This window comes from Cetorhinus maximus, chromosome 19 (assembly GCF_964194155.1).
Source record: "Cetorhinus maximus chromosome 19, sCetMax3.hap1.1, whole genome shotgun sequence".
Lineage (NCBI taxonomy): Eukaryota > Metazoa > Chordata > Chondrichthyes > Lamniformes > Cetorhinidae > Cetorhinus > Cetorhinus maximus.
This window is the reverse complement of record NC_135897.1, coordinates 7023833-7048728: the sequence shown is the minus strand read 5'-3', so window position 1 is coordinate 7048728 and position 24896 is coordinate 7023833. Positions and strand designations below refer to the sequence as shown.

The 24896-nt window shown below is 47.1% G+C and overlaps 1 protein-coding gene across 2 annotated transcripts in view; it reads right to left on the bottom strand.

Moving 5' to 3' along the window:
- The window catches only part of sned1 (sushi, nidogen and EGF-like domains 1), a 195460-nt gene that overhangs the window by 91254 nt on the left and 79310 nt on the right, over positions 1-24896 (bottom strand). For both annotated transcript variants that reach the window (XM_078563454.1, XM_078563453.1), the window contains exons 3-4: positions 2910-3050; positions 2196-2358 (exon numbers count right to left, since the gene is read on the bottom strand). In XM_078563454.1, the coding sequence (XP_078419580.1) occupies positions 2196-2358; positions 2910-3050 (304 nt within the window). The remainder of the gene's footprint in view (positions 1-2195; positions 2359-2909; positions 3051-24896) is intronic.

Here is a 24896-nt window from a genome sequence, read left to right as displayed (position 1 = left end):
CCCACCACCCCCAGAAATGGTCCCAAAGTCTCAGAAATCTAAAGCCCTCCCTTCTGCTGAGCCACTCACAGTGCCATGAGCGTGGCTGCACTCCCCAGAGGAACCGTCACTCTCACCGTTTTCCAACACAGAAAAACAGTTCTCAAGCAACTGATGGTCACCCATTCCCCTCCCGTCTGCACTTCGGTAAGCTGTGGGGTGACCACGTCTAAAGACGTGCTATCCACGAAACTCTCAGCCTCGCGGATGCACCTCAGTGCCTCCAGCTTCTGCGCAAGCTCCAAAGCTCGGAGCTCAAGTAGCTGCAGCTGGTGGCACTTCCTGCACACATGGTCGGTCAGAGCGCAAGGAGAATCTAAGTCTTCCCACATGTTGCAGGCGGTACATAACATGGGACTGAGCTTCCCTGCCATGCCTCTAGTTGAAAAAATACCCCTTACATTAAGTTAAATACAGTAAAAAAACATTAAATTATTTATGTCCTTTAAATAAGAACTAGAACTCTTACCTTTCCTTAGCTTAATCTATTTTAAACTGGAGAAAAACTGGAGAAAAGCACTTACCCACTACTCACCAATCAGCTCTCACCTTTGTGCTGACATCACTTTTTGAAGCTTCCCCGCACTCACACTGGTTCTGTTCTCTCCGCTGTTCTCTCGCACTGTCTTGTGATGTCACTCTTGTTATTTTCAACAAGAACTGACTGCAGGACACTCTTCCCAGGCTGCTTCACCATGATGCTGACTGCAGGGCACTCTTCCCAGGCTGCTTCACCATGATGCTGACTGCAGGGAACTCTTCCCAGACCTCAGACATTTGCACTGTGTGCCCGAGGAGGTGGATTTCAGCTTCTGTTGGTGTTGTTTGTGCCAAGGTGAGCACTGGCAAAATGAAGCTCATGTTGGCATGAGCATCACCAGCCCCCACCTGCCAAAGCTCACAAATTCTCACCCGCTTCTGGACAGGGACACTGAGCACCTAGCAGTTATACTGCTACAGACGAGCAGGATGCGAGGTAACCATTGTTGGTCATGGAACTGCTGCTTAGAGTGGCCAATTAAATTAAATTAATAACATACTTAGAGGGATTTACAATAAATAAATCTACTTCAGTGTTGCAGACTGAAACTCCGGTGTTTATAACTGACTCACAAAACAATCCAATTCAGGATAATAAAGCAATAATACCCACTGGAAACAGAGATCTGGGGGACAACTGCAGTTGTCCTTAGTGATCTTCGTCGCTGATTGTTTAGTGGGGGCGGGGGGGGTGGGCGGTGGTTGTGGGGGCTGTAGGGGTGGGGGGTGTAAGGTCGTGATGTGGGTGTGTTGGGGCAGGGTGGGGGGTGTGGGGTGGGGGTGGAGGTTGAGGGGGTGTGGGGGCAGGGTGGGGGGTGTGGGGGCTGGGGGTGTGGGGGCATGAGTAGGGTGTGGAGGTGTGGGTGGAGTGGGGGAGTTGGGTTGGGAGGGGTTGGAGGGAATGTGATGGAGAGAATTAGCCAGGAGTCACTATCCAATAACGCATGTGTGAGAGCATCAGGTGCTAACGTTGAGAGTGTCACCTCAAATATTTTCCACCGCTTGGTGACACCCAAGACCTGGGCCCACACAACAAGAATGACCACTCACATGAGGCACTATATGGAGCTGTATAAAAGACAGAAAACAGGAGCAGGGAGGGAGCAACGGTTAAAAAAAAGACTTACATTTATATAGCACCTTTCACAACCTCAAAACACCCCAAAAGGCTTCACAGCCAATGATGGACTTTTGAGGTGAAGTAACTGTGGTAATGTCGGAAAGGCAGCAGCCAATTTGCGCACATCAAGGCTCAACAAACAAGAAGGGACGGTGACCAGATAATCTGTTTGCAATGGTGTTGGCCGAGGGATAAATATTGGCCTGAACACCTCAGAGAACTTCTCTGCTCTTCCTTAAAATAGTGCTCTGGCATCTTTAACATCCACTTGAAAATACAGATGGGGCCCGGGATTAACAGCTCCCACAGCGCAACGTTCTGCCAGGAGCACACTGGAGTGTTAGGTAAGATTCTGTGCTTAAGTAACAGGAGTAGAACTTGAACCTACAACCTTCTGATTCAGAGACACGAGTGCTGCCGCTGAACCATCGTTGGAGATATTGTCCTATTGTTACTTGCCCAGGTATGGTGATGCTGGATTTGGATGTGACCCTACCTGTATCATTGCAGCCGCCAACTTCAACTTGTGCATCATGGATTCGGAATACCCAGCGCCCAGGAATCCCGACGTTGGTTGTCATCTCGACATCCACAATGTCGTCTGTGCGTGATCCAGGAATATTGAAGTAACGTTTACCATCTCCAGCGTTGAAACCTGCCTGAGGACATGCAACAGACACAAGGGTATCAGAGGAAGGAACAAGATGGGATATACAAAGGGGTATTTAAGTGGAAGAGACCACTTGAGACATATTGGTATTCAAAGGAGGGTCTGCAATTTGCTTGATTGTTCAAGGCATCGCAATTGAGCTCAATCTTCATCCAGTCTCCACAGGCATTCTGGAGTTCACAATTAGTGGATAGGAGTTGTCCTTCCTTAACTAGATTGAGTTCCTCCGAGGCTATTTGTAGCCCTGCATTGATACACTGGATGAGATTAGCTAACTCAACACAAACAAAGGACTGATCCTGGGATCTTCTTCTTCTCCCTGATTCAGGGACACACCATATGGTACATTTACCCAGTCTGACACTCAGCAAGTACAAGTGCGATCTTCTTGTTGCTGTAAGTATGGTGGCTGTCCATTACTGGACTCCGGTTTTAACTGTAAATGGTTTGGGGAAAAAAAAACATTACTTGAGAGCAGAAGCTCTCTAAGGACACACATTGATAATTAGCCAAAGTCATATGTGATCAGACTGGCTCTACCTGTGCAGCGATGCCACCCAGGCCAGCAAAATCCCCTCCGCTGCTGGCATGCATCCCCGTGGTCCAGGTGATATTTTCATAGTTGAAGATGGTGAAGGATAACTCTCCATCTGTGACCAAGACAATCTGGAAGGTGTTAACCTAGAAAGTAGAAAAGACCTTGCCATTGTCAAAGCAGCTGGATGTGACAGGGTGTCAATATCCCACAGGGTCCCACACTGAACACTGATATCCCACAGGGTCCCACACTGAACACTGATATCCCACAGGGTCCCACACTGAACACTGATATCCCACAGGGTCCCACACTGAACACTGATATCCCACAGGGTCCCACACTGAACACTGATATCCCACAGGGTCCCACACTGAACACTGATATCCCACAGGGTCCCACACTGAACACTGATATCCCACAGGGTCCCACACTGAACACCGATATCCCACAGGGTCCCACACTGAACACCAATATCCCACAGGGTCCCATACTGAACACCGATATCCCACAGGGTCCCACACTGAACACTGATATCCCACAGGGTCCCACACTGAACACTGATATCCCACAGGGTCCCACACTGAACACTGATATCCCACAGGGTCCCACACTGAACACTGATATCCCACAGGGTCCCACACTGAACACTGATATCCCACAGGGTCCCACACTGAACACTGATATCCCACACGATCGCACACTAACACCAATATCCCACAGGGTCCCACACTGAACACTGATATCCCACACGATCGCACACTAACACCAATATCCCACAGGGTCCCACACTGAACACTGATATCCCACACGATCGCACACTAACACCAATATCTCACAGGGTCCCACACTGAACACTGATATCCCACACGATCGCACACTAACACCAATATCCCACAGGGTCCCACACTGAACACTGATATCCCACACGATCGCACACTAACACCAATATCCCACAGGGTCCCACACTGAACACTGATATCCCACACGATCGCACACTAACACCAATATCCCACAGGGTCCCACACTGAACACTGATATCCCACACGATCGCACACTAACACCAATATCTCACAGGGTCCCACACTGAACACTGATATCCCACACGATCGCACACTAACACCAATATCTCACAGGGTCCCACACTGAACACTGATATCCCACACGATCGCACACTAACACCAATATCTCACAGGGTCCCACACTGAACACTGATATCCCACACGATCGCACACTAACACCAATATCCCACAGGGTCCCACACTGAACACTGATATCTCACACGATCGCACACTAACACCAATATCCCACAGGGTCCCACACTGAACACTGATATCCCACACGATCGCACACTAACACCAATATCTCACAGGGTCCCACACTGAACACTGATATCCCACACGATCGCACACTAACACCAATATCCCACAGGGTCCCACACTGAACACTGATATCCCACACAATCGCACACTAACACCAATATCCCACAGGGTCCCACACTGAACACTGATATCCCACACGATCGCACACTAACACCAATATCCCACAGGGTCCCACACTGAACACTGATATCCCACACGATCGCACACTAACACCAATATCCCACAGGGTCCCACACTGAACACTGATATCCCACACGATCGCACACTAACACCAATATCCCACAGGGTCCCACACTGAACACTGATATCCCACACGATCGCACACTAACACCAATATCTCACAGGGTCCCACACTGAACACTGATATCCCACACGATCGCACACTAACACCAATATCCCACAGGGTCCCACACTGAACACTGATATCCCACACGATCGCACACTAACACCAATATCTCACAGGGTCCCACACTGAACACTGATATCTCACACGATCGCACACTAACACCAATATCCCACACTGAACACTGATATCCCACATGATCACACATTAACACCAATACCCCACAGAGTCACACATTGTAATAATTATGGTTTTATTCAGTGTGTAATGTACCTTTATGAATAATACTTGTTAGGAAAGATCACATGATCTGTAATTACTAATAGAAAAGTAAGCACGGGCTACCTCAGCAGTCAGTATCAAGATAGAGTTGGAGTTGAAAGCACACGTATAGTTGCTGCTGAGTATATTGTAAATAAACTTAACATTTCCACCTAAGAAGTTCCTGCAGATCAACTCTATCATTAACAGTACAACTCGGCCACCCTACAACAAACTGGCAATGAGGATAAAACAGGATTGAACAGAAGAAATCAAGTTAGAAAGAAATCGGCACTGTACCTCGCCCAGTGATTGTAAGTAGCAAGCTCTATTAGAATTGAATGAGTTATCCTCTCTCAAACTGCCACAATTTGAGAAAATCCAGTCGCAGATAATTGGTCTCAATATATAGAACACCTCAGGTTATTTTTCAAGTGAATGAGATTACAGGGGAAGAGAAGAGGTGAGTAATCCTCTTGAGTACTTGTGGGAGCAAAACCTACAGCTTGATTCAAAGTTTGACAGCACCCATTACCCCCTTCGAATAATTTTGATGAATTAGTGGACCTCTTGAAGGGTCACTTTCAAAACAAGCCCTCAGTCACAATGCAGAGGTTCAGGTTTAATCCACAAAATAGAGCACCGGGTGAGACAATTACATGCAATGTAGCAAATTTCAAGCAGCTAATGGAACATTGCGAGTTCAGTATGACTCTGAGCGACATGTTTAGATATCGTTTAGTGTGTGGTGTGAAAGAGGACACTATTTAGAAAAGATTATTGTCCAAAGTGAATCTGGATTTCAAGAAGGCACTAGAGATAGTGCTGGCCATGGCCATGGAAAGCACAGTAAGAGATTCAAAAGCAACACAGGGTGCGCAAAATGATGCTGTCTCCACATCGGGCGGGAAACCCCAGCTGAAAGTGGCACATAAAAGCGAGACTCTGCCGAGAAGTGGGAAACAGCGGAAGAATAAAGGAAAATGACTTAGCAGCGAGATCGAAGAATAATTTTAATAGGGGGGGAAATAATCAACCTTAGCGATTGGCAGTTTAAAAAAATCAAAGACTACTATTGTCACAGAAATGGGTATATGATGAGGCAGTGCAAGGAAAGATTCAAGCAGGCTTGTAAACAAAAGAAGAAGCCCAATGAAATCTACAATGTAGAACAGCCTGAAACAACAAATTCAGACATTTACTCGTTGTTTAATCTGAAAGTTAGAAAGACGGAGCCAATATTTGTCACTGTGAAAGTAAATGGCAAACTTGTTAGAATGGAAGTGGACACGGGAGCTTCCGCTACAGTAATTGGGGAACATATCTTCAGATATTTGAATAATGGTGAACATCAATTAAGTTTAGAACAAACAGCTGCCCAGCTAAAAACATATACAGGTGAAGACATTCAAGTAAAAGGCATAAGCAGAGTAACTGTCCATTATGGAAGCCAATCGGCAAAGCTAACCATGATGGTGGTAGCAGGTGAGGGACCAAGCCTCCTGCAGCAAAATTGGTTAAAGGAGATTAAGTTAGAATGGACTGAAATTTTCCAGTTGAGAGCAAGTGGGCTACCAGAGTTACTTAGAAAGTACGTCACCATCTTCAAGGACGAACTGGGGGAAATCCAGGGCCTGTAGGCCAAGACTCATGTGGATCTGGAAGCAACCCCACACTTCACGAAGGTGAGACTAGTGCCATATGCCCTGTGAAAAAAAGTCGACACTGAGCTGAACAGACTAGAGAAACTGGGTGTTATTCAAGCTGTTCAGTTCTCAGAATGGGCAGCACCCATTGTTCCCCATCCTTAAACCCGACCAAAGCATCCTAATTTGTGGAGATTACAAACTGACGGTTAATAAAGTAGCTAAACTAGACAGCCACCTCATTCCAAAAACTGAAGACCTGTATGCCAAGCTGGCAGGAGAGGCAATGTACACAAAGCTTGACATGAGTCATGCTTATCAGCAACTAGAATTGGATAATACCTCCCGGGAATTTGTCACAATTAATATCCACAAAGGGTTGTACCAATATGCACAATTGCCTTTTGGTGTCTCCTCAGCTTGTGTCATCTTTCAGAGAACAATGGAAAGCTTACTGCAGGGACTTCCCCAGGTTGTAGTCTAGTTAGACGATCTATTGGTGACAGGATTCACTGAAAAAGCGCATTTGGCAAACTTAAAAGAAATCGTAAAGCGTTTCTTGGAAGCTAAAGTGCATCTAAGAGAAGAAAAATACACGTTCCAAGCGAGGGAGGTAATGTATTTGGGTCACCAGGAGATTCACAGGGCCTCCACCTGGTTGAGGAGAAAGTGAGAGCCATAAGAGAGGCAGCTGCATCAAAGAACAAAGAGCCTCTGAGCTCAAATCAATCCTAGGAATGATCAACTATTATGGGTCAGTTCTTAACCAATTTGTCTACAGTGCTGGCCCCCCTGCGCTCTCCTCAAAAAGAACCAACGTTAGTCTTGGGAGGTGCCCCAGAAAGAAAAATTCATAAAGGTGAAGCAATTGTTGCACTCGTCCAATCTATTAGTGCATTTTGACCAGACAAAAGAATTGGTGCTGAGATGTGACTGTAAGGGACATATCTTTTTATTTCTGTTGGACTGTGGATTAAAATTACAATGGCTGCAGTTTGAAAGATATGCCCACTGGAACAGGATGAGAGATGTTGCAGTCCTGGAACAGAGTGTGCCATGAAAGACAGGATGGTGCCGGAAAGGAGTCTAGGTCTAAGGGAGCTGCCTGGCAACAACATTTTAATTGGCTCCTGACCGGGTGACCAGATTTTGTGTGAGGGCAGTGCAGCAGAATAGCTCCCAGACTGAAAAGAACAAGGCCTAAAGCCCCTTTCTCCTGTGTGTGGAAGATTCCAGTTATTCCACATTAATAGCTAGCTGGCTTTTTTTCCCTCATATCTCTATAACCTGCTCTCTCTCTGAAACCCCCTGTCAAAAGGCAAAGAGGAAAATCACTGTTAGAGATATTGAAAGGCAAGTTCTCAACCAGTGAATTAAAGACTGAATGCGCTGGAAGACCACCTCGTGTCACCAACAAAGAACTGAAATGAAAATCAATGCATCAATTCCTGTACTCCGGAATTGATGCTATTGACCTGTTTAATCCCACCCTTAAAATCCATGTTTTTGTGTGTTTTATGTATCTTGTATGTGTGTGTATAGGGATTTAAGAAGAGGATAGAGTTTTAAATTATAGCGTTAGAAATTAGCAGTTCATATTTCTTTCTTTTGTCACTGGTTAATGACAGTTTGTTCAATAAACTGTTATTTACTTATTAACTTTACAAATCTGGTGCTCGTATTCTGTTAACCTAAATTAAACAGTTAGGTAGAATTGGGGAATATGGTGGTTTGGTCAAACTTTTCACATTTGTCATGGCTCAGGGAACAATGGGACTTGATATTAAAGCGCACTATCCCCAGTGAGTCGTGACAGGATGCTTTTCCCTATGGAGTGGGTGCAGTGTTATCTCATCGGATGGATGACGGCACGGAACAGCCAATAGGTAATGCACCAAGAACGCTCACCACAGCGGAAAAGGGAAACTCGCAGATAGAGAAAGAAAGCCTGTCCATCATCTTTGGTGTCGAGAAATTTCACCAGTACGTACACGGCTGCCATTTTGCAATTGTTTCAGACCACAAACCACTGCTAGGATTGTTTAGTGAGGGTAAGGCTATTGCACTCATAGCCTCAGCAAGAATACAACGATGAGCCTTAATTCCGGCAGCATGCAAATACACTTTCTTACATAGGCCTGGCAATCAAATTGCAAACATCGATGCCCTTAGTCGTTTGCCTTTACAAGAAAATGATGAGCACATCTCAGTTCCACAGGAACTTGTTTTACTGTTAAATTTATTAAATTCCTCGCCGGTATATGCTCGACAGATCAGAGACTGGACAAGTCGGGGCAAAGTCCTATCTCAAGTACGAGAACAAGTGCTGCAGGGTCGGTCACAGGAGCCCGAATCTGCTGAAATGAAACCGTACTTCAACAGGAGACATGAAATAACCAGCCAGGATGGCATCTTATTATGGGGTCCACAAGTGATAGTTCCACCAAAGGGAAGGGAGCCTCTTTTAGTTGAACTACACAGCTCCAATTCAGGAATTACCCGAATGAAGGTCATAGCACACAGCTATCTATGGTGGCCAGGAATGGATGGCGAAATAGAGAGTATGGTAAAGCATTGTGGGCAATGTCAGCAACTGCAAAAGTTGCCATTGACAGCTCAGTTACACCCATGGGACTGGCCAGGTAGACCGTGGGTGCGGTTATACATTGACTACATTGGACCTTTCCTGGGAACAATGTTTCCGCTCATTGTCGATGTCCATTCAGAATGGTTGGATGTATATGAGGTGAAGTCACCAACGTCGGCCGCTACGATTGAGAAACTGCATCAGAGTTTTGCCATTCATGGACTACCAGAAGTAGTCTTTTCCAATAACAGCACGGCATTTTTGAGTGCTGAGTTTCAATGGTTTATCAGCCTTAATGGTATCAATCACGTAAAAACTGCACCGTACCACCCTTCCTCAAATGGACTGGCCGAAAGAATGGTTCAAATGCTTAAGGCAGGCATGTAAAAGCTAACGAGTGATTCCTTGGCAACCAAGCTAGCACACTTTCTTTATCATTACAGGACTACCCCTCACACAACACCAGGTGTCACACCTGCGGAGTTATTGTTGAAATGCCATCTAAGGACGAGATTGAGCTTAAAAATGCCAGATTTGGATGGGAAGATGGAAAGGAGTCAGGGAAGCCAGGAAACTAGACATGACTGGCATAATCGCAAGAGGAAATTTACCGTGGGAGAGCCGGTATACATGAAGAACTTTGGAGAAGGATCAAAGTGATTACCGGGTGAAAAAAGTGCGGTGACTGGACCTCTATCTTACCACGTGGAGGCGGAACGCCCGATCATCCATAAACATGTGGAGCATTTAAGGAAGGGAGAGAGAGACAAATCACCAAGATTTGTTTCCACCAGTGACCATGACCGGGTCTGCATTTCCTGTTGAGGATACTCAACCCAGGACTGACATGTCTGATGTTCCTGTAAGAGTTGAGGATACAGAACTGCAAGTGCCCACTGAAGCACCTGATGTTCAGGCAACTCCAGAAAAGGAGGTTCCTGACAAAGAATCTGAAGCTGTGGAGCTGCAACATTCCATATGTACCAGGAAACCACCTGAAAGACTGAACTTGTAAATTCCTTATACAGTGTAAACATCATGTTGTCATGAAAAATATGTACCTGTAAATATAATATGTATAGCCAAGCTAAACGGGCAGGAAGGTGTAATTATGGTTTTATTTAGTGTGTGATGTACCTTTAAGAATAGTACTTGTTATGAAAGACCATATGATCTGTAGTAACCAGTAGGAAGGTAGTGTGGGCTATCTCAACAGCCAGTGTAGACATGGAGTTGGGGTTGAAAGCACAGGTTTAGTTGCTGCTGAGTATATTGTAAATACACATAATGCATCCCTTAAGAAGTATTTGCAGATCAACTCTATCATTAACAGTACGACTCGACAACCCTGCAACACACACTAAAACTGATATTCCACAGAGTCAGACACTGAACACCGATATCCCACAGGGTCACAGACTAACACCAATATCCCACAGAGTCACACACTAAACACCGATATCCCACAAGGTCATACACTAACACCAATATCCCACAGGGTCAGGCACTGAACACCAATATCCCACAGGGTCACCCAGGGAACACCGATATCCCACAGGGTCAGGCACTGAACACCAATATCCCACAGGGTCACCCAGGGAACACCGATATCCCACAGGGTCAGACCCCAAACACCAATATCCCAAAAGGTCACACACTAACATCAATATCCCACAGGGTCAGATATTGAACACTGATATCCCACAAGGTAGACACTGAACACCAATATCCAGCAGAGTCAGACACTAAAGAGCGATATTCTACACGGTCACACACTAACACCAATATCCAATAGGGTCACACATTAACACCATATCCCACAGGGTCACACGGGGAACACTGATATCCCAAGGGGTCACACAGGGAACACCGATGTCCCACAGGGTCACACACTGAACACCGATATCCCACAGGGTCACACATTGAACACAGGTATCCCACACAGTCACACGCTGAACACCAATATCCTACAGAGTCACACAGTGAAAAATGATATCCCACAGGGTCACATGCAGAATATTGATATCCCACAGGGTCACATGCAGAACACTGATATCCCACAGGGTTGGAAACTGAACACCGATATCCCACAGTCACACACTGAAAACCAATATCCCACGGTCACACACTGAACACCGATTTCCCACACGGTCAGACTCTGAATGCTGATATCCCACAGGGTCACACAGGGCACACTGATATCCCACAGGGTCAGACACTGAACATCGATATCCCACAGAGTCTGACGATGAACACCGGTGTCCCACATTCACACACTGAACACCAATATCCCATGGGGTCACACAGGCAGCACCGATATACCACAGGGTCACACATTAACACCAATATCCCACAAGGTCACACGTGGAACATCGATAGGCCACAGGGTCACACATTGAACATCGATGTCCCACAAGGTCACACACTGAACACCAATATCCCACACAGTCACACACTGAACACCAATATCCTACAGAGTCACACAGTGAACACTGATATCCCACAGGGTCACACGCAGAACACTGATATCCCACAGAGTCGGAAACTGAACACCGATATCCCACAGTCACATAATGAAAACCAATATCCCACGGTCACACACTGAACACAGATAATCCACAGGGTCACACACTGAACACCAATATCCCATGGGGTCACACAGGCAGCACCGATATACCACAGGGTCACACATTAACACCAATATCCCACAAGGTCACACGTGGAACATCGATATGCCACAGGGTCACAGACTGCACACCAATATCCCGCAGGGTCACACGAGGAACACTGATATCCCACAGGGTCAGGCACTGAACATTGATATCCCACACGGCCACACGGAGAACACTGATCTCCTACAGGGTCACACATTGAACATGGATAACCCACAGGGAACACTGATATCCCAAGGGTCAGATACTGAACACCGATACCCCACGGTCACACACTGACCACCGATTTCCCACAAGGTCAGACACTGACACGGATAACCCACATGGTTACACAGGGAACACTGATATCCCGAGGGTCCGATACTGAACACCGATATCCCACGGTCACACGCTGAATAGCAATATTCCCAGGTAACACACTGAAAACCGATATCGCACAGGGTGAGGCACTGAGAACGTTATCCCACAGGGTTACATAGTGATCACTGATGTCCCACAGGGTCACACAGGGCCACACAGGGAACATCGATCTCCCACAGGATCACACACTGAACACTGATATCCACAGGGTCAGATGCAGAACGCCGATATTCCAAAGGGTTGGACACTGAACAACGATATCCCCCGGTAACACACTGAAAGCTGATATCGCACAGGGTCAGGCACTGAACACTGATATCCCACAGGGTCACACAGTAAACTCCGATATCCCACAGGGACACATGGAGAACTCTGATATCCCACAGGGTCACACAGTAAACTCCGATATCCCACAGGGACACATGGAGAACTCTGATATCCCACAGGGTCACACGGAGAACACTGGTGTCCCACAGGGTCGGGAGCTGAATACCAATATCCTAGTCACACACTGAACATCAATATCCCAAATGGTCACACACTAGCACCGATATTCCAGAGGGTCACACACTGAGTACCCAGATCCCACAGGGTCACACACTGAACACTGACATCACACAGGGTGACACACCGATATCCCAGAGTCAAACACTGAACACCGATTTCCCACACTGTCACACCCTGAACACCAATTTCCAACAAGGTCAGATGCTTAACTTCAATATCACACAGGGTGAAACACTGAACACCAATATCCCACAGGGTGAAACACTGAACCCCAATATTCCACAGGTCACACACTGAACACTGATATCCCACAGGGTCACACACTGAACACAGATATTTCACAGGGTCAGACACTAAACATCAATATCCCACATGGTCACGGAGGGAACACTGATATCCCACACGGTCACACACTGAACACTGATATCTACCACACGGTCAGACACTAAGCACCAATATCCTACACGGTCTGACATTGAAGAGCGATATCCCAAGCGGTCACACAGGGAACACCGATATCCCACAGTCACACACTGAACACTAATATTCCATGGGGTCACACAGGCAGCATCGATATACCACAGGGTCACACATTAACACCAATATCCCACAAGGTCACACGTGGAACATCGATATGCCACAGGGTCAAAGACTGAACATTGATATTCCACAGGGATACACACTAACAACAGTTTTGCACAGGGCCACACATGGAAGTTCAACATCCTACAGGGTCACATACTAGCACAGTTATCCCACAGGGGCACACACTAACACCAATATCCCAGAGGGCCAGACACTGAACATTGATATTCCACAGTCACGCACTGAACACCAATATCCCACAGGGTCACACACTGAACACTAATATCCCATGGGGTCACACGGGCAGCACCGATATACCACAGGGTCACACATTAACACCAATATCCCACAAGGTCACAAGTGGAACATCGATATGCCACAGGGTCGCAGACTGAACACCGATATCCCGCAATGTCACGCAAGGAACACTGATATCCCACAGGGTCAGACATTGAACAGCGATATATCATGCTGGCACACTGAACAGCAATATCCCACGGTAACACACTGAAAACCGATATCCCACAGTGTCAGATACAGAACACCGATATCCCACAGGGTCATTAAGTGAACACTGATATCCCACGGTCACACACTGAACACCAATATCCCACGGTAACACACTGAAAACTGATATCCCATAGAGTCACACAGGAACATCGATATCCCACAGGGTCACACACTGCACACTGATATCCACAGGGTCAGTCACAGAACACCGATATCGTATGGTTACACACTGAAAACCAGTATCCCACAGTCACCTACTGAACAATGATTTCCCACACGGTCAGACACTGAACACTGATATCCCACAGGATCACAAAGGGAAACACAAAGTCTCACAGGGTCAGACACTGAATGCCAATATCCCACAGGGTCACACGGAGAACACTGATCTCCCATAGGGTCACATACTAACAGCAACAGCCCGCAGGGTCAGGCACTAAACATTGATATCCCACACGGTCACACAGAGAACACTGATCTCCTAAGGGTCAGCAACTGAACACCAATATCACATGGTCACATACTGAACACCAATTTTCCACAAGGTCAGACACTGAACACAGAAATCCCACGTGGTCAAACAGGGAACACTGATATCCCACAGGGTCAGATACTGAACACCGATATCCCATGGTTGCACGCTGAACACCAATTTCCGACGGTAAAACACTGAAAACTGATATCGCACATTGTTAGGCACTGAACACCGGTCTCCCACAGGATTACACACTGAACACCGATTTCCCACACGGTCAGACTCTGAACACTGATATCCCACAGCGTCACACAGTGAACAATGATATCCCACAGGGTCTCACACTGAATGCCAGTATCCACAGGGTTAGACACAGAACACCGATGTCCCACAGAGTCTGACACTGAACACCGGTATCCCACAGTCACACACTGAACACCAATATCCCACAGTGACACACTGAAAACTGATATCCCACAGGGTCACACAATGAACATTGATGTCCCATGGGGTCACACAGGCAGCACCAATGTACCAAAGAGTCACACATTAACACAAATATCCCACAAGGAACATCGATATGCCACAGGGTCACACACTGAACACCAATATCCCACAGGGTTACACACAGCACAGTTATCCCACAGGAACACACAAACACCAATAGCCCAGAGGGTCAGACGCTGACATCGATATTCCACAGTCACACACTGAACACCAATATCCCACAGGGTCACACACTGAACACCGATATCCCACACGGTCACATGCTTAAAACTGATATCCCACAGGGTCGGAAACTGAAAACCAATATCCCACAGTCACAAACTGTACACCAATTTCCCACATGGTTAGACAATGAACACTGATATCCCACAGGGTCAGACACTGACCAGCAATATATCATGGTGGCACAGTGAACAGCAATATCCCACAGTCACACACTGAAAACTGGTATCCCACAGGGTGAGGCACAGAACACCGATATCCCACAGGGTCAGACACTGAACACTGATATCCCACGTTGTCATGCTGAACACCAATATCCCATGGTAACACATTAAAAACCGATATCCGACAGGGTCAGAAACTGAACACTGATATCCCATAGGATCATACAGGGAACATCGATCTCCCACAGGGTCACACGGAGAACACTGATATACCAAAGGGTCACACGCAGAACACTGATGCCCCACAGGTCTGAAACTGAACACCAATATCCCACAGTCACACACAGTAAACCAATATCCCACAGTCACACACTGAACACCAATAATCCACACGGTCAGACATGGAACACCAATAATCCACACGGTCAGACATGGAACACCAATATTCCACATGGTCACATACTGAAGACCGATATTCCACAGGTCACACACTGAACACTGATATCCCGCAGGGTCACACACTGAACATCGATATTCCACAGGGTCACACACTGAACATTGATATCCCACAGGGTCACACACTGAACATTGATATCCCACAGGGTCACACACTGAACATTGATATCCCATAGAATCTCACAGGCAGCACCAATTTACTACAGGGTCGCACATTAACACGATTATCACACAAGGTCACATACTGAACACAGGTATCCCACACAGTCACACGCTGAACACCGATATCCCACTGGGTCACACGGGAACCACGATGTCCCACAGGGTCAGACACTGAATGCCAATATCCCACAGGGTCTCACACAAGCACTGATATCCCACAAGGTCACACACTAACACCAATAGCCCACAGGGTCAGGCACTGGACATCGATATCCCACACGGCCACACAGGGAACACTGATATTCCGAGGGTCAGATACTGGACACCGATATTCCACAGTCACACGCTGAACACCAATATCCCCAGGTAACACATGGAGAACACTGATCTCCTACAGGGTCAGACACTGAACACCGATATCCCACAAAGTCACACAGGGAACACTGATATCCCGAGGGTCAGATACTGAACACCGTTATCCCACAGTCACATGCCGAATAGCAATATCCCCAGGTAACTCACTGAAAACTGATATCGCACAGTGTCATACACTGAGAACTGATATCCCACAGGGCCACACAGTGAACATCGTTCTCCCACAGGATCACACACTGAACACTGATATCCTCAGGGTCAGAATCAGAACACCAATATCCCAAAGGGTCGGACACTGAATAATGATATCCCATGGTCGCACACTGAACGCCAATATCCCACGGTAACACACTGAAAGCTGATATCACACAGGGTCAGGCACTGAACACTGATATCCCACAGGGTCACACAGTGAACACCGATATCCCACAGGGTCACACGGAGAACACTGATATCCCACAGGGTCACACAGAGCACACTGGTGTCCCACAGGGTAGGAAACTGAACACCAATATCCCATGGTCACACACAGAACACCAATATCCCACAGGGTCACACGGAGAACATTGGTGTCCCAAATGGTCACACACAAGCACCGATAATCCAGAGGGTCACATACTGAGCACCCATATCCCACAGTGTCACACAGGGAACATTGCTATTCCATAGGGTCTCACATGTGGCATCAATTTACTACAGGGTCACACATTAACATGAATATCACACAAGGTCACACATGGAACATCAATATCACAAAGGATCACAGACTGAAAACTGATATCCCACTGGGTTACACTCTTACAATAATATCCCACTGGGTCACACACGGAACCTCGACATCAAACAGGGTCACAGACTAGCAAAGACATCCCACAGGATCACACATGAACACTAATGGCTCATAGGTTCTGACACTGATCACCAATATCCCACACGGTCACATGCTGAACACCAATATCCCATATGGTCAAACAGGGAACACCGATAACCCACACAGTCACACAGGGAACACTGATATCTCACACGGTCACACACTGAACACTGATATCCTCCACAAGGTTGGACACTAAGCACCAATATCCCACACGGTCAGACACGGAAGAGTGATATCCCAAGCGCTCACACAGAGAACACCGATATCCCACAGGGTCACACACTGAACACCAATATCTCACAGGGTCAGACAGGGAACAGTAATTTCCCTCAGGGACATACGCTAAGCACCAGTATCCCACAGGGATACACACTAAACACTGATAACCCACAGGGTCACACACTAACACCAATATCCCACAGGGTCATACACTAACACCAATATCACACAGGGTCACACACTGAACAACGATATCCCACAGGGTCACACACTGAACACGGGTATTCCACACGGTCACACAGGGAACACCGATATCCCACAGGGTCACACACTGAACACAGGTATTCCACAGGGTCACACAGGGAACAACGATATCCCACAGGGTCACAAAATGAACACCGGTATCCCACAGGGTCACACACTGAACACGGGTATCCCACAGGGTCACACACTGAACACCGATATCCCACAGGGTCAGACAGGGAACAGCGATGTTCCTCAGGGACATACACTAAACACCAGTATCCCACATGGATATACACTGAACACCGATACCCCACAGGGTCACGCAGGGAACCCCAAAATCCCACAGGGTCACACACTAACACCAATATCACACTGGGTCACACACTGAACAACAATATCCCGCAGTGTCACAAAATGAAAACTGGTATCCCACAGGGTCACACACTGAACACGGGTATTCCACACGGTCACACACTGAAGAACAATATCAACCGGATTACACGCTAACACCAATATCACACAGGGTCACACAATGAACACCAGTATCCCACTGGGTCACACAATAACACCAATATCCCACACGGTCCACACTAGCACCGATATTCCACAGGGTCATACACTGAACACCGATATCCCACAGGGTCACACAGGGAACATCCATATCCCACAGCATCACACACTGAACATTGATGTCCCGCAGGGTCACAAACTGAATAGCGATATCGCACACGTTCACCCACTGAACACCGATATCGCACATGGTCACCCACTGAACACAGATATCCCACAGGGTCACAGATTGCACACTGATATCCCACAGGGTCACACATTGAACGCTGATATCCCACAGTGTCACACAAAAACAACAATATCATACAGGATGACACACTAACAAAATATCCCACAGGGAACACTAATATCCCACAGGGTCAGGCACTGAACACATATATCACACATTGTCACAACCCAACACCAATATCCCACAGGGTCACACACTAATGTCAATAGCCCACAGGGTCAAGCACTGGACATCGATATCCTGCAGTCACACAATGAACACCAATATCCCACTGTTTCACACGCTCAACACCGATATCCCACAGGGTCACATGTTGAACACCGATATCCCGCAGGATCACACGGAGAACACAGATCACCCACAAGGTCAGAAACCGTGCATCAATATCCCATGGTCACTCACTGAACACCGATATCTCACATGGTAAGACACTCAGCGCTGACATCCACAGGGTCAGACACAGACATCCAATATCACATAGAGTCAGAAACTGCACACCGATATCCCACAGTAACACACAGAAAACAGATATTCCACAGCGTCAGACACTGAACACCGATATCGCAAAGGTTCTTGTACTGAACACCAATATCCCACGGTCACATACTGAACACCAATATCCCACGGTAACACACTGAACATCGATATCCCACATGGTCACTTTCTGAACACCTTTATCCCACAGGGTCACACGGAGAACACTGATATCCTACAGGGTCGGAAATTGAACACCGATATCGCATGGTCACACACTGAAAACCAATATTCCATGGTCACCTACTGAACAATGATTTCCCGCACGGTTAGACACTGAACACTGATATCCCACAGGGTCACACAGGGAACACTGATATCCACAGGGATAGGCACAGAACAATGATATCCCACAGGGTCAGACACTGAATACTGATATCCACAGTCACACTCTGAACATGGATATCCCAAACGGTCACACACTGAACACCGATAGCAACAGGATTACATGCTAACACCAATATCACACTGGGTCACACAATAACACCAATATCCCACATGGTCCACACTAATGTATATCCCTGTGGGATATCTGTGTTCAGTGTATGGCCCTGTGGTATATCACATAGGGTCAGAAACTGAACACCGATAATCCACAGTAACACACAGAAAACCAATATCCCACAGCGTCAGACCCTGAACACCGATGTCCCACAGGGCCACAGAGTGAACACCAAAATCCCACAGCGTCAGACACTAACACTCATATCCTACATGGTGACACACTAGCTGCGATAACCCACAGAGTCACACAGTGAACACCGCTATCCTACAGCGTAAGAAACTGAACACCAATATCCCACATGGTCATTCACAAACCCCAATAGATCATAGGGTCAGGCACTGAACACTGATATCCCACAGTCACACACTGAACCCCAATAGCCCACGGTCACAAACTAAACACCAGTATCCCACAGGGATACATACCGAACACCGATATCCCACAGAGTCACACAGGGAACACCAATATCCCGTAGGGTCACACACTAACATCATTATCCCACAGGGTCATACACTAACACCAATATCACACAGGGTCACACACTGAACACCGGTATCCCACACGGTCACAAAATGAACACGGGTATCCTATTCAGTTACACACTGAACACCGATATCCCACAGGGTCACACATTAACACCAATATCCCACAGGGTCACACAATGAACACCAATGTCCCAAAGTGTCACACACTAACACCATTAGCCCATAAGGTCAGACATTGAACACTGATATCCCACAGCCACACACTGGACACCGATATCCCACAGGGTCACACATTAACACCAATATCCCACAGGGTCACACAATGAACACCAATGTCCCAAAGTGTCACACACTAACACCATTAGCCCATAAGGTCAGACATTGAACACTGATATCCCACAGCCACACACTGGACACCGATATCCCACAGGGTCACACAGGGAACACTGATACACCACAGGGTCAGACACTGAACATGGATATCCCACAGGGTCACACACTAGCACTGACATCCCACAGGGTCACACACTGAACCCCGATATCCCACACGGTCAGACACTGAACACCGATATCCAAAAGGGTTACACAGTGAACACCGAAATGACACAGGGTCAAACAGGGAACATTGATATCCCACAGGGTCACACACCGAACACAGATATCCCATAGGGTCAGAAATGGAACACTGATGTCCCACGGTCACACGCTGAACATTGATATCTCATAGGGTCACACAGGAAGCACTGACGTACCGCAGGGTCTGACATTAACACCAATTTCCTACAAGGTCACACATGGAACATCAATATCCCACAGGGTCACAGGCTGAACACCAATATCCCACAGGGTCAGACACGGAAGATCGATATCCCACAGTCACACACTGAACACCAATGTCCCACGGGGTCACACAGTGAAAAGCGATATCCCACAGGGTCACATAGGGACTATCGATCTCCCACAGGGACACAGACTGAACACTGACATCCACAGGTTAAGACACAGAACAACGATTTCCCACAGGGTCAGACACTGAACACCGACATCCCAGAGGGTTACACAGTGAACACCAACATCCCACAGGGTCACACATTGAACACCAATATCCCATAGGCTCACACAATAACACCAACATCCCACATGGTCACACACTCGTACCGATATTGCACAGGGTCACACATTGAACACCGATATCCCAGAGGCTCACACAATAACACCAACATCCCACATGGTCACACACTCGTACCGATATTGCACAGGGTCACACACTGAACACCGATATCCCACAGGGTTGGACAGGGAACACCGATATCCCACAGGTTTACACGCTAACTCCAATATCCCACAGAGTCACACACTGAACACTGACATCCACAAGGTCACACCCTGATCACCGATATCCCACATGGTCACACACTGAACACCGATATCACAAAGGGTCACAGGCTGAACACCAACATCCCACAGGGTTAGACACTGAACACAGATGTCCAACAGGGTCACACACTGGCACCAATATCACACAGGGTCACACACTGGCACCAATATCACACAGGGTCACAAAGTGAACACAGATATCCCACAGATCACACACTAGCACCGATATCCAACAGGGTCAGACACTGAACACCAATATCCACAGGGACATACATTAACACCAATAGCCCACAGGGTCAGGCACTGAATATCGATATCCCACAGGGTCACACACTGAACACTGATATTCCACAGGGTCACACACTGAACATTGATCTCCCAAAGGGTCACGCACTAGCATCAATATCCCACAGGGTCAGAAACTGAACAGCAATATCGCACAGGGTCACACATTAACACCAATATCCGCAATATCCCAGGGTCACACACTGAACACCGATATCCCTCAGGGTCACACGCTAACACTAATATCCCACAGGGTCAAACAGGGAACACTGATATCCCTCAGAGTCACACACTGAACACCGATATCGCACATGGTCATACACTAACACCAATATCCCACACGGTCACACACAAGCACCGATATCCCACAGATACACAAAGTGAACACAGATATCCCACAGATCACACACTAGCACCGATATCCAACAGGGTCAGACAATGAACACCAATATCCATGGGGACACACATTAACACCAATATCCCACAGGGTCACACACTGAACACCGATATCCCTAAGGGTCACACGCTAACACCAATATCCCACGGGGTCAAACAGGGAACACTGATATCCCTCAGGGTCATACACTGAACACCGATATCACACATGGGCATACACTAACACCAATATCCCACACGGTCACACACGAGCACCGATATCCCACAGATACACAAAGTGAACACAGATATCCCACAGATCACACACTAGCACCGATATCCAACAGGGTCAGACACTGAACACCAATATCGATGGGGACACACACTAACACCAATATTCCACAGGGTCACACACTGAACACAGATATCCCACAGGGTCACACACTGAACACTGATATTCCACAGGGTAACACACTGAACACCGATATCCCACAGGGTCACAGAAGGAATACCAATATCCCACAGAGTTACACGCGAACACCAATACCCCATGGGGTCACACACTGTACACCAATACCCCACAGGGTTACACACTGAACTCCAAGATCCCACATGGTCAAACGCTGAACGGCGATCTTCCATTGGGCCACACACTGAATACTAATATCCCACAGGGTCACACAGGGACCATCAATATCCCACAAGGTCACACACTGAACACCGATATCCTACAGGGTCACACATTAACATCAATAGCCCACAGGGCCAGGCAGTGAACACCGATATCCTACAAGGTCAGACTCTTAATACCGATATCCCACACGGTCACACACTGAACACCAATATCCCACAGGGACAGGCTTTAAGCAACAATATCCCACACGGTCAGACACAAAACACCAACATCCCACATGGTCACACAGGGAAAATCGATATCCCACAGTGCCACACACTGAACAACGATATCTCACAGTTCACTCACAGAACACTGATGTCCCAGATGGCCACACACTGAACATTGATATCCCAAAGGGTCATACCAGCAACACCAATATACCACAGGATCACACATTGAAACCACTATCCCACAAGGCCACACATGGAACATCGATATCCCACAGGGTCAGACACTGAACACCGATATCCCACGGTCACACACTGAACACCAATATCCCACAGTATCACACAGATAATTGATATCCCAGAGGGGCAGGCACTGAACACCAATATCCCACAGGGTTACACAATGAACACTGATATCCCACAGGTTCACACACTAACATCAATATCCCACATGGTCACACACTGGCACCGACATTCCACAGTCACATACTGAACACCAATATCCCACACGGTCACATGCTGAACACCAATATCACAAGGGGTCACATGGAGAACACTGATATCCCACAGGGTCGGAAACTGAACACTGATATCCCACAGTTACACAATGAAAACCAATATCCCGCCGTCACACATTGAACACCGATTTCCCTTACGGTCAGAAATTGATCACTGATATCCCACAGGGAATATCGATCTCCCACAGGGTCACACACTGGACAGTGATATCCACAGGGTCAGACACAGAACACTAATTTCCCACAGGGTCAGCCACTGAACACTGATATGCCACGGTCACACACTGAATACCAATATCCCACAAGGTCAGGCACTGACCACTGATATCCCACAGGGTTATACGCTAACACCAACATCCCAAAAGGTCACACACTAGTACTGACATACCACAGGGTCATACAATAAACACTGAGATCCCAGAGGGTCACACAGGGAACATCAATAACCCACAGGGTCACACACTGAACACCGATATCCTACAAGGTCAGACACTTAACACCGATAGCCCACAATGTCAAACACTGAAAACCAATATCTCACAGCATCACACACTGAACATCGATATTCCAAAAGGTCAGACACTTAACACCGATATCCCACATGGTCACACACTGAACACCAATATCCCACAGCATCACACACTGAACATCGATATTCTACAGGGTCAGACACTAAACATCAGTTTCCTACACGGTCAGACACAAAACACTGATAACCCACATGGTCACACACTGAACACTGATTTCCCACATGGTCAGACAATGATCACTGATATCCCACAGGGTCACACAGGGAACACTGATATCCCACAGCATCACACACTGAACATCGATATTCTACAGGGTCAGACACTAAACATCAGTTTCCCACACAGTCAGACACAAAACACTGATAACACACATGGTCAGACAATGATCACTGATATCCCTCAGGGTCACACAGGGAATACTGATATCCCACAGGGTCAGACACTGAACGCTGATATCTCACGTTTGCACACTGAACACCAATATCCCACGGTAACACCCCATGGTAACACACTGAAAACCGATATCCCACAGGGTCACACGTTGAACACCATATTCCCACAGAGTCACACACTAACACTAATATCCCACATGGCCACACAGTAGCCCTGATATCCCATAGGGACACACACAGAATACCGATATCCCACAGCTTCACACAATGAACACCAATATCCCACAGGGTCACACAATGAACACCGATATCGCACACGGTCACACACTAAACACCGATATCCCACACGGTCAGACACTGAACATTGATATCCACAGGGTCTCACAGGGCGCACTAATATCTCACAGAGTCAGACACTGAACACCAATGTCCCATGGTAACACAGTGAACACTGATATCACACACGGTCACACACTGAACACTGATATCACACACGGTCACACACTGAACACTGATATCCACAGGGTCAGACACAGACAACCAATATCCCACAGGGTAAGACACTGAACACCGTAATCCCAAGGTCGCACATTGAACACCAATATCCTACGGTAACATTCTGAAAACCAATATCTTACGGGGTCAGACACTGAACAGCGATATCCCACAGGGTCACACAGTGAATGCTGATATCCCACTGGGGCACACAATGAACATCAATATCCCACAGGGTCACACAGGGAATATTGATCTCCCACAGGGTCCCACACTGAACACCAATATCCCACAGTCACAT